The following is a 16,636-nucleotide window of genomic DNA, read 5'->3' on the forward strand; positions in this document are numbered from 1 at the left end:
AGGTGGATTCATGAGAGCAGAGTTGCAGCGGAAGCGGTGGAGGACGACGGTTAGCACCACGCACATTTCCTGAGGAAGAACGCACGTATCCGGGAGCCCATGATAGACTACATGGAGAAATTTGCTATTGAGACAATAGCAGCAGAGCAGAGTAGCAGCGGAAGCAGTGTAGGACAACAGTTAGCAGTCCTACTGCACCGTCTGCTGCCAGCAGCACCCAGGACACAACAGCGGCACTGTCAGTGAGCTAAGCTGAGCATGCTGCATGCTTGCCGTGGTATGGCGTCTGCCCGGAAAAAAGGCACGAAACGATTGTCTGCTGTTGCTTTCATGGAGGGAGGGGCGACTGACGACATATACTCAGAACCACCCGTGACAATGTTTTTGCCCCATCAGGCATTGGGAGTTTAACCCAGAATTCCCATGGGCAGCGGAGACTGCAGGAACTGTGGGATAGCTACCCACAGTGCACTGCTTCGTAAGTCGATGCTAGGCACAGTGGTGAGGACGCACTCTGCCGACTTAATGCGCTTAGTGTGTACATATGCAATCAACTGTATAAAATGGATTTCTAAAAATAGACTTCTATAATATCGATCTAATTTTGTAGTGTAGACATACCCTTAATCTCTCAGGATAGGACAAGAAGCAATGGGCTTAAATTGCAGCAAGGGCTGTTTAGGTTGGACATTAGGAAAAACTTCTTAACTGTCAGAGTGGTTAAGCACTGGAATAAATTGCCTAAGGAGGTGGTGGAATCTCCATCCTTGGGGATTTTTAAGAGCAGGTTGGACAAACACCTGTCATGGATGGTCTAGATAATACTTAGTCCTGTCTTGAATGCAGGGGACTGGATTAAGTGACTTCTTGAGGTCCGTTCAAGTTCTATGATTCTATGTGTACACAGTATCTGACTCCACACATCATTTAAGGCATAATGCTACACTGTGTATATTCAAATTTTAATCAAGAGAAAGTTTTGAGTATACAATACGAGCGTTAAAAATAAATGGATTGTAATAAAACCTCTGGCTTGTTTTTCTAACTAAAGCTCACATGCTAAAGGGTTTACCCTTATTTTCAAAATATACAATAAAGCACAGTATTTATAAAAATCAAATAAATTCCACATTTATATGACACTGTTGTATTGCTAAAAGAAATGATTATACTACTCAGAATGGGTTCTGTGCAAAGATAAAGATAATGGAGAGTGTTACTTGCACTATGCAGAGTGTTTGGCAAATAGAAACTCTCAGTATCACTGGCCCTATCAGATGAGGAAAGAAGAAACAAGGATATTTTAAGGAGGGATTAAATTATTTTGTTGCACTCATTCTCTATATTTTTAGTTATATAAGAATGTTTTGTTTATCTCTTATTTTGTTGCTTTGTTTATGGTTAATCATAAATATACGTTTATGCTTAACATTTAGCTGGAAATTTACCTTCATTCTATTATTTGCTTTACCAATTAACTGCATCTTCCATAACAAAAAAAGCACCCTGATATTTTAAATATGTATAATTAGCTATTAAAAATTCATGGATTTCATACAAATGCCTCTTTCTGGAGTCTTCAATTTTAAAAAGTCTTTATTTATGATTTATAAGTTCAAAAATTAATTGACTGAAAACATATTCTTTAGCCATCTGACACCAACCCACCATTCTTACACTACTTGAATATTTGGAAACCACTGTGATTGCCTTGAACTTATTCTGCATGAAGCATGCTTAGTCATGTATTATGAATAAATTCTACATTTGATTAATTTAGTATCTGGACTAAAAAGGTTTAACAGGAAAATAAAATAACCAGCAGTGTTTTACAGTAAAATCTGACAAAAGTATTTTAATGTGAAGTAGGACACCAATTAAAGTGATCATATGTCCCAATTTTTCATGTAATGTCCTGGAGTCTCAGGAACTTCTTTTATGACACCTGAAATGCCTTGTTTTTTCCCCCACTACAATCATCAAAATATTTGGCTTATTTATAGTCGCAACATATTTGTTCATAAAATATTGTTATACATGTGGAATTTGCTCTATTTACCAGGAACAAAATAGTGGAATGAGGTTTCAGAGTAATGACTAGTGTTTGGAGTGAAAAGAAAAATTGAATGATGTAGACACTGTTAAAGTTGTTCTTTTGCTCAGAGAGAATGTTAATGACACTTGTTCAATGTTTCATGATAAATTAATTCATAATGATAAGCTAGTGGAAAAAATCCTCCACTCTGAGTCAGAACCTGGCAGTAACAAAAGGAAATGTCCTTTTCTGTGTCTCTTTCACAACCTGAAAAAATGTCATCACATAATTTTTCTGGTTTTCAGTTTTGAAAATATGGTCACCTTTACATTTGTCATTAACGTGCTTTCAAACTTGTCTTCCCCATCCCTCCTCATCATACGTTCAGAACAGCAGCTGCAGGAGAGCAGTTGCATTTCTACCCAGCTTTAAGAGTTTAAGAAGCAACAGCCTCTAATGCCGAGTGAAACTAACCAGGACTGTGATCAGCAATGGGCTTCCTGGAAAAGTGACTGCAGGAGTATGGCACTTCACTTCCTTTACCCACCTGCTGAAGTGAAGAAACTGATTGACAGAGCCAGAAGAGTACCCAGAAGTCACCTACTAAAGGACAGGCCCAACAAAGAAAATAACACAACGCCACTAGCCGTCACCTTTAGCCCCCAACTAAAACCTCTCCAGTGCATCATCAAGGATCTACAACCTATCCTGAAGGACGATCCCTCACTCTCACAGATCTTGGGAGATAGGCCAGTCCTTGCTTACAGACAGCCCCCAAACCTGAAGCAAATACTCACCAGCAACCACACACCACACAACAAAAACACTAACCCAGGAACCTATCCTTGCAACAAAGCCCGTTGCCAACTCGGTCCACATATCTATTCAGGGGACACCATCATAGGGCCTAATCACATCAGCCACACTATCAGAGGCTCATTCACCTGCACATCTACCAATGTGATATATGCCATCATGTGCCAGCAATGCCCCTCTGCCATGTACACTGGCCAAACCGGACAGTCTCTACGTAAAAGAATAAATGGACACAAATCAGACATCAAGAATTATAACATTCAAAAACCAGTCAGAGAACACTTCAGTCTCCTCGGTCACTCGATTACAGACCTAAAAGTGGCAATACCACAACAAAAAAATCTTCAAAAACAGACTCCAATGAGAAACTGCTGAATTGGAATTAATTTGCAAACTGGACACCATTAAATTAGTCTTGAATAAAGACCGGGAGTGGATGTGTCATTACACAAAAAATTATTTTTCCCCCTACTGTTATTCACACCTTCTTGTCAACTGTTGGAAATGGGCCATCCTGATCATCACTACAAAAGATTTTTTTTCTCCTTCTGATAATAGCTCACCTTAACTGATCACTCTCGTTATAGTGAGTATGGCAACACCCATTGTTTCATGTTCTCTGTGTATATAAAATCTTCCTTCTGTATTTTCCACTGCATGCATCCAATGAAGTGGATTTTAGCCCACGAAAGCTTATGCTCAAATTTGTTAGTCTCTAAGGTGCCACAAGTACTCCTCGTTCTTTACACTTCCTTAGCAATCCCCAATATTGGTAGTTTGTCACAGGCATTCACAGTGCAACATGTAATATACATTAGACATAACAGACCCAATTCTGATCTCACACTAGCATAGACAGGAAGGGAGTAACTCCACACCAGTTTAAAATTAGATGAGAATCAGGTCCAGTAGCTATGAATAAATTTCTGCTGGCTGATGCCCATATAAAAAGACCAGAAAACAAATGGCCAAAAGAAACAGTGTAAAATGGAAGTTCTCTGTCCTGATTTTGGCTTCCCCACAAAATCCATGAAATACTCTGGAGGCCTTTCACAACAGAAGCCATATAGGTGGTTTTCAGGTGGGTGTGGTCTATACATTTGTCTGTGTAAACCCCTTTACCTTTCTATGGCATGTAAGCAGCACCTCAAACCTACAGCTTGGATTACTCCTATTCTGGACTGAAATCTCCTTTGCAGGGCTTGGCAATTGTGCTTGGAGATACAGATGGCAAAAACAGTCAAGATGACATTTGCAGGATTATGTGCACCTGTTTCTATGATGAAATAGTGCAGTTCCATAATTTGTCCATTCATACAACACCCAACAAACAAGAGCTCTTGTCTGCAACTCTTTAATTTCTACCAAAAAACCCCCAAGTTTACCCGAATATCTAAATTATTTGTTATACACAATATTGTTCAGAGCTAGGTACTCTGCCCCCACCCCTGTAGGTAGTAAATCCATTTTATTATACTATTTTCCTGATTCATAGGGAATATTAAGGACTTAATAAAATAGGATCAGTCATGTCTTTATCCTAAGAAGCTTAGCACTTCAAAGCAAGAGGAGTAAGGCAACGGAGTTATTGAAATGAAGCAAGTTAAAGTATTACACATTAGAATATCTAACAGATAAGGTTTTAGAAGCTTGCCTTGCAACAAAACCATTGATAAGGATTATTAACCAGCCTGCTAAGATAACCGTCAAATGACATTTAAACAGGTTTTCCATTAATGATTGACTCATGTCAATTTCTTTTATGATGATGTTCAACAGATGCTTAAATCCATTTGAAAGTAAAGTAGTCATCTTTGATTCATCTAGTTTTCCTAGGAAATGCATGACTAGAATTACCAGCGTTGGTGCTTTGTTCATGAAAACCATTTAATCATGATCCTAAACACAGAAAATGGAAGTGCACTCTGATCTACCAATTCAGAATTAAGCTGAAATTAGATCACTGCTGCTTCAGTCCCAACCTTATTTTCATCACAGATTTACCATTGTTTCAAACTATATATACACGATGATCTAATAAGGTCTTCAGAAATGAAAGGCTTTTCCATACAGACTGTGTCACTGACCCTTCCTTCCTCCAGCATCCAAAGTCACAAGACGTGCTGGTCTGGGACATCCGTTTGATTCTTTTGAAGTAGTTGGCAGATGCAGAATAAGGTTGTCTACGCCATAGCCTATGTCAGCATAATTTATGTCAATCAGGGGTGTGAACAAACCACCCCCCTCTCCCCCCGAGCGACATAAGTACGCCAACGTAAGTGCTTGTGTGCCCCGCGCTGTCGACAGGAGAGAAACTTCTGCCGCCTACGGAGGTGGTTATTTTATGCTGGCATCAAGTGTCTTCACCATAGACATGGCCTCAGACCCTTATCAGTTGGGAGACATAAGCTTTTGTTCTACTATAAAAAAAAGAGTTATGGAGACAAGGTTGACGACCTTCAGGGCACAGTTTAAGTTCTTCCTATTTGTCCAGGCTTTTTGCCTAAGGGGCAGAGTGCTGTGTACACAGTCTTCTCTAAGGGGTAGGATTTTAGTTACATTGCCATTCACACTGATCAATAAATTTAGTGTTTTAATCAGTTTTGTATATTTACCCAGAGGCAAAGAGATGAAATGTGTTACCTTCACCTTGAATGGTCACTTACAGCATGTTAACTCGTTATGCTAAACAATCTATTCCACCTTGTATTTAGCTATGACATTGAGTACCTTTTGCAGACCTGAAGAAGAGCTCTGTGTAAACTCGAAAACTTGTCTTTCACCAACAGAAGTTGGTCCAATAAAATATATTACCTCACCCACTCTGTCTCTCAATAAACCTAAAAATACATTTAAAATACATACCTCTGTGAGAGTCATAATGAGAAAGTTTATCACTTTAATTAAATCCAAACTAAGTTATTCCCACCACTGGATTTCCCAGCACGTTCTGTCTTTTGTGCATCTTTCTTTTAGACTGTAGTCTTTATTTTGGGGTTTAAGTGTCCAGTAGCTATTTGTGCTAAGCAAATAATTAAAAATAAGCATATTATAGTTTTCTAAGCAAAATAAAATGTTTCATCTAGACTGGATTTTTTGGGAGGGAATGAAGGGAAGAGAGATCCATGCTCTTTATATCTCCATTTTCCCTGATTTTCAACCTTACCAAGTGCTCCATCGGTGGCAAATATTAATGTCAACAAACTAGCAACAAGGCTGATTTATACAAATAGAGTAGAGTAGAGTGTAATAGATTGCTTGATGGACACAAAATTGTCAGTTAAACCAGTTCTATATCTAAGTGAGCACTGGCTGCTTGCTACTGGTATAGAAGTGGAGAGCAATGACTGTTACATGGGTGGGATTATTAAATTAGTACCGATAAAATTGGTGTTCTACACATTCAGTTTTGCCTGGCTAGAAAACTACTTAGGAGAGAGATGTGATAGCACATGTAAAGTGCAAGGACAGCATGGGGATCTGAAACACAAACCACTGTAACAGGCCTACTGGATCCTGTGGGACAAGAAAGCCAGGAAACATGAGACATCAGGAAAAACAGAACCTTAGGATAATCCTTTTCTAAGTGCTAAATAATTGTCACAGACATAGTTTCCTTTTTTCTCCACCGTAATTGATGCCAAAGTTTCACACAAAAACCTCCTGCCTTCATCCTATTAATCTTTTGCTTGCTCCGTTTTTGAGGAAATTTCTATTTTCCATTTTAAAAACCCAAACCCCCTAGAAAAATAGACCCAACACAATATTGTCACATGAAATTGAACGTGTTTGGGTGGCAGAGGGAGAGACAGCAAGTATTGATTTTATTACAAAATGCTGTCTTCATGCTGGGATTTCCAAATGGATCTGAATCCCTATTAAAATCCAATTGAATTTGGGTGTCTTTGGGCCTTGAAAATCCTAGACATAGTTATCAGAGTTATTTAAAAGCAGAATTGCACAGACATGTAGATAATCCAAACTGTGGGCTTATAAAGGCGTTTCTCACTTCAAATAATGAAATTTCCTGTACAGCAAAACAGACTGCTCACTGGGAACCATAGCAAAAGAGGAAAGCTGTAACTTCAACATACTTCTGCAGCCACAGCTGCATCATTAAGAGTGAAAAAGGAACCACTATTTATTTTAAGTCCAGCTGTGCAAAACCACTTGTTTTCTTCTTCACAAATATTTGTGTGCAGAAATGAGTTTTCAGGTCTCGGAAAACTAAGCTGCAACACTATGAAAAGTTCAAGGTGAGAAGTAAAAAAAAAAGTCTGCTTTTCCACAAGATTGTAAAAAAATTATTATTGCCAAGGTACGTTGAGAAATGTTTTGGCATATTTCTTAAAGAATACAACAGTGAATAATCACAGTGAACATTTGAATTCTTTAAGATCCTGATTCAGCAGGGTACTTAAGTGTGTGCTTAAGTTTAAATACTTGGAATATTTCAGTGGGACTATTGTGATCTTAAAGCTGGGCATGCACTTAAGTACATAAATAAAATTAGAAGAAATCATAAATTAAGAAATGGAAGCAACACAGTCCGACAACTTACTAAATAGACATCCAAAACTGAAGCATTATCATTTTCCATTTCCAGTGTGCTCTGTTCTGAAGTCAAGTAGATGGCACTGTCTTCTAGGGTGAACGTTGAACTCGAAGGTAACCCTTTACTGAAAATACAGGGGGGAGGGGGGGATATAATGAACACAAAAGCAAATTATACAGAGAAAAAAAGTCCTACAAACTTCATCTCTTATGTTTGTGTACTATTTTACAACCTCCCCTCCCCCCTTTTTCGGTACTATACTTTTTAAGACAAAAAGTACAAATATGGCTGATTCCTGGTTAGCAAAAAGTGCTCACATACAACTAATGTGTCTTATCCACACAGTTCTATTGGTTGGGTTGCATTAAATAAAGTGCTATCAGGAAGAAATGATGCTCTTTCTGAACACTGTAGGCCAAATTCCGCTCAAAGTTACATCAGGGTAAATCTGGAGTAACTTCACTGTTGTCAGAAGAGGTATTCCAGTTTTCACCTGATGTAACTGGGAGACGAATTTCCTGCTGTGCTCTTAATTTTTAAATTAAGCCCAATGACAAGCGTAATAGCCCCCCCCATAACATAAAAGTCTAAAGCGTCCAAACAATACTCCCTATCCCCTACTTCAATTTGGTACAAAAGAAAAGGAAAAACTGACATTTTAGCCTCCCACCAATGTGATCAGGTTATACTGTGATCAACAGATTATCATGTTTTTCCTGTTTCACTCATCCTGAATTACAAACAGTCATTAGTTTGAGTACGTAGCCTATTATTTTTTATGCTGAAGTACCAATGCTGTCTTCATTTGGCTTAAGTTAACTGTTATGTGTGAGGGAACACCCATAACAAGATTGCACCCACACACAATTCAGAGTAACGGAAGTTCAGTAATTGAGGACTGACCATATTGAATTCTGATGTGCAAATATGGGATTATTCAGGGAAAAATTTTCAAAAGCATGTTCCAAGGCAAAAAAAAAAGAAAGTATGGAAGGGTGCTAGTGGGTGCAATTAATGCAGTTGTGCGTATGTAGGGCTAATTCTTTATCCACTGGGTGTAATGAGCTGATTTTAATGAATAATCATAGGAAGGAAGTGTGAAACTGCAGGGGTTTTTGCACTTTTTTTTTTTTTTGCAGGAAGAGCTTGGGCCTTCATTTTTAAAAATTGTCCCTTAAGGGTGGGATTTTCAAAAGGAGTTTAAGAGAGTGACCTGCCCACCTTTCACTGAAAGTCAATGCCACTGTGGTGCCAAAAATCCCATCCTAGATTTTTAGTCCCAGATTTTCAAAGATGGTCACCCTTGCTTTATCCACAAACATTCCAGGCAGCCACCTACAGTGCTGCCACTCCAGGACCTAGGAAAGGAGGATTCATTTCTTCCTCCCCTGAAGAACTTCCCAGTTTACAGTTTGACTGCTTGGGTTGTGTGCTAGGGACAGGTTTTGCTCCTACGTGTATGCCTAAGAAAATGCACATCAAATACTACAAGCGTATTCGTCATTGCGCTAGTCAGTATTATTAACGTCTCCTTTTCAGAATCAGTAAAATTAACACTCAAAATATAAAACAAATACAAACAGAATATAAAACAGGATGGATAAAAATGCTCAATACACCTGATGCCATACTAGTATTAGATGCATACAATTACATTAAGATAGTATTCTAACTTTTGTTATCTAGTGCATTGGGTATCTTTTCAATAATAAGGCTTTATTCCCTTTCCTTCTGGGCTTATCCAATTCCCACTGACTTCAGGGGAAGTTGGATAAGACCCTCTATTTATATGCCATCTAGTAACATTTCAGTCACACCACTTTCATTTAACTAAAGAAAACAAACAATAAATAAAGCCAGTCTGCCAGGGTAGCACTGGAAGTGCTTCTTGAATGTTGACTATGTTTTATCATCTTACACAAATAAAGCACTGGCTTGAAAGATGTTGTCCCTGGCAAAAAAGAAAAAAGAAAAAAAAAGAATTAAACAGAAACAAGAGTTGCTTTAGCTTTCAAATTTCAATAAACTCATGGGGCCTAATTCAAATCTCAGAATGTACAAAGGCGCACACACACGGCCATGAAAGGAGGGGAATTACACAGAAGGTGTGGGGTAGCTGCTATTTATGTAAGGATGGGGGCAGCTGTGATTGTAGAGACCAAAGGTCATCCTCCACTTTGGAAGACAGTGCTCCAGGCAGCTGGGTGCAGAGCAGACTGGCAGGCTGCAGTTTATAGCAGGCTCTCAGTGCTGTTTTGTAATGTTTAAACAGAAATAATTTAAATGATTAAACACAAGCCCTTCATGCCCTAATAAGACTACTGCCGCCACCACCATCACATACAGTGGCTTTTCTGCCCTGCCCCCAAAAGCTGCAGAGCTCACATTCTGAAAGTCCTCTATGTTGGGAGCTGGAGAGACTGAGTGTGAGAGTTGGGTCAGGACATTTTAGCTGTTTCCCCCTATAAATCAGCCAAGGGTGGTTCTGTGACTACTTGGAACAAAATCTTCTACTTCTACTCCAGTTAGTTTATTGTTTCATTCAAAGCTCCAGAAAGAACCTGGTACTAGCCTTTCTTTTCTAGAACACACTGCTCTCCTTTCCTTACCAGTATATTATTTCCTGCTACAGCTGATGTTGCTGTAGACCTCCAGTGGCTAGAGAGTGAACACCAGTGACACGATGCTAAGGGCTGTGATTTTCATTCTGGCACTTAGTGAACTTTAACCAGTCGTTTTCGTTACTATGCAGATAGAATCCATTTCAGTAGTTAGCGGCAGTAATGGTTTCATCTTTAAAAATATGTAGAGGTGCTGTCTTCACCTTACCAGATGCCCATCACCCACACAGAGCAAGGAAGGGTGGTGGTTTCCACGGTAGACTCCCACCATGCAACAGCGAAGTGGGTATAAGGCAGCAGTGGAGGGAAAAAGAAAAGAAGAAGGGTGGAAAGAGAAGACAAAGAGAAGCTACTCTTAACGGTCACAATCCAGTCATCCAGCCATGAACTTTCTATGAGTAGGGCCCTACCAAATTCACAGCCATGAAAAACACACCATGGACCATGAAATCTGGTCTCCCCCCTTCCCCTCCGGTGAAATCTGGTCTTTTGTGGCTTTTACCCTAGACTATACAGATTTCATGGGGGAGACCAGCGTTTCTCAAGTTGGGGGTCCTGACCCAAAAAGGATTTTCAGCGGGGTCGCAAGGCTATTTTAGGGGGTCGTGGTATTACCACCCTTACCTCTGCGCTGCCTTCAGAGCTGGGCAGACGGAGAATGGAGGCTGGGCACCCAGCTCTGAAGGAGGCGCCCCGCCAGCAGCAGCACAGAAGGAAGGGTGGCAACATTATACCTTTACACCCTTACTTCTGTGGGGCTACTGGGGGCAGCTCTGCCTTTGGAGCTGGGCAGACGGCCTGCAGCCGCTGCTTTTCAGCTGCCCAGCACTGTTGCCAGCAGCAGCAGCGCAGAAGTAAGGGTGGCAGTACCACAACCCCTCTGCAACTCCTTTTTGGGTCAGGACCCCTACAGTTACAATACGTGAAATTTCAGATTTAAATAGCTGAAATCATGACATTTACGATTTAAAAAATCCTATGACCGTGAAATTGACCAAAATGGACTGTGAATTTGGTAGGGCCACATCTATGAGGCAACAGTAGGGAGAGAAATAAAGACATGCATATAAGGGAAAAGATATATGCAAGAGGGCAGAGTAAAGAGCCCAAGGATAAGATAAATCATCTGTTTGGGAGTTAAGACCCTGAGGGAAAGAAGGCATCGCAGGAGAAAAAGGAAGAGGAATGAGGCAATAGGAATTGCATGAGCCAGCACATTGCTTCCCGTAACTGAACTCCCCAAAGGTATCTACATGGACAGCAAGCTGCCTCTTGCTTCTGTGACTATCATTTCAAATGGTCAGAGGTCATCCCTTTAGCAGCCATTCATAACAAGGTAACAGTCTCCAGCACAGAACTGTTTATTAGATGGGGCCTTCCCCAGGTGGTCATAAGATTTCAGTTGATCAGGTCCCATGCTTCAGGGGAACCTCACTGTTTGGTGGATAGCAACAAGGAAATCAGCATCCTTCCTTTCTTTCTATAGAAGGTGGGGTAGAAAGTAAAAGCTCAATAACAAATCCTTGAAAAAGACATGCTCCGAGCTACCTGGTGAAAAAGAATGCACAACCCAGGATAAAGGCTGTCTCAAATACTGTGAAAAAGCTGCAGTGTCTCAATGGGCTGGCCATGTTACAAGAACTAGAGAAACTGGATTCTATGTGTGATAAAACGGAGCGCAATGGACTTCAATGGTAGGGACAATAGTAACCAACACCAGAAAAGTTGTTGTCAGAAGCCTTTGCAGCACCGATAAAATGTCACCTTTGTCCCAGGACAGGGATGGTCAGGTGCACTCACATTTCATAGGCAGCTCTTCATTTTGCAGCGAACAGAAAAAGGTTCTGATGATGCCAAAAAGAGTAATACAGGAACCTGCAGTATCCTTGTGGCAGAACAGAGCTTCATTTTAATCTACCTGGACATTCAGTAACTGGAAAATTACAGAAAATGTGACTGATACTATAAGATACTACAAGAAAATGTTAACTTCTACAGATTTTCTTTTTTTAATCAGCACTTTGCAAACTGGAACAGCAGGTAGAAGCTCCCCTTTATTTATATACCTGAGAAGTTTGTGTCTTATTTTTAGGTGAAGCATCTGGTTTGGAAACATTGCTGGAAAGGGCATGTGAACAAGGACTGTCAGTACTGGGAAGCTAATCTGTAAAGTGAGTAAAGGAGAAAGTGGAAATTCTGAGTCACTGGCACGTTAGTTTGCATTTGGAACCCACGCTGGTGCCAGAATGCAGGCTATAGCCTTTGCCAGGAGCTAAATTCTGCCACACATTAAGCTGCAGTTTAATGTTTATTGATAATACTATAATGTCACTTCAGTAACACACTGTCTGCAGCAAACTAACACAGACCCTCTAAACGGAAATACAGACGAACATACCGCCTACGCCAACAAGGCTCCTCAGTTGGAAATCAGTCTGATGGCAGAAACCACTCAGTCATTTAGGTTTCCTAAAATTGTTTTCTTCATTGTGTTATGACAATTTCTAGAACAGCTGGAGAGACCACGCAATATGCTGAAACTATGTTGGAAGCTATGTTTAAAGCTAGATGTACTCTGGTTGTCTTTTCCTTTCAGAGGTATATGATGACAATCAAACAGGCCTTCCATTACTGTTTGCTGAGCAACTGGATTCAACTTTGAGAGGTACTGTAATCTGCCATTGTGTTATAGCATGGAGAACAGCTGAACGCCCTCCCTACTCCTCAGCACAATCTGGTAAATTCACACAAGTGAACAGACTAGTTTTATCTCCTTCTCACTAGAACAGATATTGCTTGAGAAAGTAAAACCTTTACCTACTTAGATGCATTGTAAAAACCCTGCCTTGGACATGAGATGCAACAAGTACATTGATTTTGTCGTGGTTAAGGATTACTCACATAAATCAGGGTTGCGGGATTGGGCACAAAGTTACTGATAGAATAATCAAAACTAAGCTAAACCTATGATAAATATGTAAAAGCACAACTCTTACATGCTTACATACTGCTCCTAGCTTTTTAACAAGTGAAGGTAACAATGTCAGACTAGGTCAAAAAATGGACAGCACAAAAATCTGACAAACGTATTTGAGGGTGAGGGTGGAAATCAACAGACTGGAAATCTGGTAGGAAACCCCTCAAACCTTCCTAAATCTGAACACAGACATTTTTATTCTTCAACAAAATCTCCTGTTTTATTCTTACTTATTTTTATTGAATTGTACTTGTTATTTAAAAGGTCCCAAAATAGAAAATACTGGAAAATGCTAGCCACAGAAAAGATATGGCATTGAAAATGCAAGCTTCTCCCTATGCTGCTCTGTCAATAAACTTTGACTCTGGTCTACCTGTAGGAGTGATGGGATCATTTAGTCTCCACGCCAATTCAATATATGCCTCCACAGAACTCCAGCAAGTGTGCCAATTAGGAAAACGAGCATAAATAGATTTTTTGGGGGGGGCAATATGGACATATCTTGTAGGAACTGAATTGAAACTATCAACTGCTTTCATATAGGCCAAATTAATGTCACAGTTTCTTCAGTATAAGGGCGACTGGGTGGTTTTGATGTAATGTATTGTTACTATCATCTAATATAGCTGAACTTTATAGATGAAGTGGACACCAAGTACTCATTACTCGAATACTCACAATGTTTACCCCTATGCACCAGCACCTAGAATATCTGCACACTGACAACTTTCCCATAAACATGAGGGTTTCATGATAGAATATTAAGCTTCTCTGAGGCAGCCTACAGCACATCATCCCTGGATATGAAGTTTTCAAAGGCAGTGCTTAAAGAAGGAGGGCAGAAAACAGCCTTTTTTCACAATGGCTAAGTAAAGTAGTGGATACGTGGGCAGTAAAACAGATGTCTTAACAAATGAGCTTTTAAAAGCTGTGGAAAATGCATCCACATACATGTACATATTTGCACAGAGACAACTCACTCTTCACGGGCCCATTTGGTATGATTGAATAATTAGTCTAATACAGGTCAGCAGTGGCATCATTGCTGAAGCCCAACACTGCTTTTCGGTCTATAAAAAAGGAACAAATTGTATTATAAGGAAACTATCAATGATATTTTATTTGCACTGCAATCACTATTAAGTTCCAAAGATATAGCTACTGAAAAACAATAAGCAGGACTAACTTTTTTAATGCTGGCTTTGAAGTGAAGTAGATTGACAGGAAGGTTCTTTTGTGCTCCCAGACCTAAGCTAACTGCAAACCAGAACTTGTGAATCAGTAAACATCATGGAAGCAGGAGATCTATTCCATGAAAATGACTGAGTCAATACTTTTATGCAGCTTCCATTGTAAATCAAAACAGCAGTTGGCATACATTTTCAGCACAATAGGGTGTCACAAGAGACCACATTTAAAAACCTACTCAGTGTTTTGTTCCCTGCTACAGAAGGTGCTGCAAGTGGGCAGCATGTATAGCCTCCGGGAGGCTGGATCTTGATTCAGTTACTCATCTGACCAAAAAACCTCCAGCTGGGTGGTAATGACTAGGCCCAGCTGGAGAGAATGTAATCCTTCCTACAGAAGCCAGTCAGAGTAAGTTCTTAAGTCACTCGCTCATTGAGTTTAGATGGAAGAACCAGTCTATCACACGATGGCAGACTCTGGTTACAAGAAGCCCTCTTCTCCTTCGCTAGTTTATACTCTGGCTGTAAGAGGCCATTAGATATGGACCAGCCTTTTAAACCTCAAAATTATTGTCTGTCTCTTGTACCTGGCTTTGTCTTACCCGACTGGTCACATCTTTCATTACGTTAAAGACCTTCCAAAGCTACTGAGCTATAATTTTTACATAAAAACTTTTGCTGGTAGTTTTTGCAGCCTTGGTAGTTTATTACTTGTTACTGAGGATCTCTAGTTAGAATAGATGACTTATGACAAAGCATAAACTGTCAGTTTTTGTCACAGATGTTGGATCCTTATTTGATATCTTTAGCTGTTGTTGATTCATCCATTTGCCTCCTAGTATCTACATGGGCAGATCGTCGATTTCTTTTGGGAACCAGAAAATTCTTCTTACTCAATTAGGGATTTGTCTTTTTGCTGTTCATTCACTGAGAGATTTAATAGTACAAAGTATGCAGAAGTTGTAACAAAACCTAAATATTTGCCTCTAGTTTCTAACATCACCATCAAAGATAATATTTTAATGATTTGTCAACACAAGGAATAGTTTCATAAAATGAAATATAGAATCATAGAAATGTAGGACTGGAATGGACTACAAGACGTCATCTAGTCCACCTCCCACCTACCTGAGGCAGGATCAAGTATACCTAGACAATCCCTATAGATGTTCGTATAACCTGTTCTTAAAAACCACCAGTGACAGGGATTTCACAACCTCCCTTGATAATCTATTCCAGCACTTAACTATCGTTATACTTAGAAAGTTTTTCCTGATTTCTAACCTAACTCTCCTTTGCTACAGATTAAGCTGGTTACTTCTTGTCCTACTTTCTGTGGACGTGGAGAACAATTGCTCACCATCCTTTTTGTAACAGCCCTTCAGATATTTGAAGGCTTGTCAGGTTCAACCTCAATCTTCTTCTCTCAAGAAGAAACATGAACAATTTTTTTTAAACCTTCTTTCATAGGCCAGGTTTTCAAAACTTTTTATCATTTTTGTTGCTGTCCTCCGGGCTTTCTCCAATTTGTCCACATCTTTTTAAAAGTGTGGTGCCCAAATCAGCACACAATACTCCAGGGGAAGCCTCAGCAGTGCCAAGTAAAATGGAACAATTACCTCCCATGTCTTACATATGACACTCCTATTAATACACTCCAGAATTATATTAGCCTTCTTTGCAACTGCATCATATTGTTAATTTATATTTAATTTGCGATCCACTATAACCCCCAGATCTTTTCTGCAGTACTACTGCATAGCCAATTATTCTCCATTTTGTAGGTGTGCATTTGATTTTTCCTCCTTAAGTGTAGTACTTTGCTGCAATATCATACCACCAATTTCTGGCTCCACAACGCCTGTCCAGCCTATGCTTAGAGCAGGGATCTCAAACTGAAATGACCAGGAGGGCCACATGAGGACTAGTGCATTGGCCCAAGGGCCGCATCACTGACACCCCCCCGCGCTGCCCCCGGCCCCGCCCCCATTCCAACCCTTCCCCGAAATTTCCACCCCAACTCCACCCCCTCCCAGCCCCCAGGGGGTGTGGCGGGGGCTCAGGGCAGGGAGTTGAGGTGCAGGAAGTGTGCAGAGTACGATAGGGGGCTCAGGGCAGGGAGTTGGGGTGCAGAGGGGTGAGGGATGTGGCAGGGGGGTCAGGGTGTGGCAGGGAACTCAGGGCAGAGAGTGCAGGAGGTGCACAGGGTGCAGCAGGGGGCTCAGGGCAGGAAGTTGGGGTGTGGGGTGCAGGAGGGGTTTGGGGTGTGGGCTCCGGCCTGGCGCTGCTTACGCACAGCAGCTCCAGGGTGGCAGCGGTGTGCACCGGGGCCAGGGCAGGCTCCCCGCCTGCCTGCCCTGGCCCCGCTCTGCTCCAGGAAGCAACTGGAACCACATCCCTGGGGGGCGGGGGGGGAAGGGGGCACAGGGCTCCATGTGCTGCTCT

At 40.7% G+C, this 16,636-nt stretch overlaps 1 protein-coding gene across 6 annotated transcripts in view; it reads right to left on the reverse strand.

Annotated features, from left to right (window-relative positions):
• PIP5K1B (phosphatidylinositol-4-phosphate 5-kinase type 1 beta) overlaps positions 1–16,636 on the reverse strand; it is a 168,108-nt gene that overhangs the window by 12,104 nt on the left and 139,368 nt on the right. For 5 of the 6 annotated variants that reach the window (XM_037901862.2, XM_043547685.1, XM_043547684.1 and 2 more), the window contains one exon: positions 7,413–7,530. The exons of the other annotated variant lie outside the window; for it this stretch is intronic. In XM_037901862.2, the coding sequence (XP_037757790.1) occupies positions 7,413–7,530 (118 nt within the window). The remainder of the gene's footprint in view (positions 1–7,412; positions 7,531–16,636) is intronic. 6 annotated transcript variants of the gene reach the window in all.

The sequence above is a fragment of the Chelonia mydas genome, chromosome 5 (genome assembly GCF_015237465.2).
Source record: "Chelonia mydas isolate rCheMyd1 chromosome 5, rCheMyd1.pri.v2, whole genome shotgun sequence".
NCBI classification, from domain to species: domain Eukaryota; kingdom Metazoa; phylum Chordata; order Testudines; family Cheloniidae; genus Chelonia; species Chelonia mydas.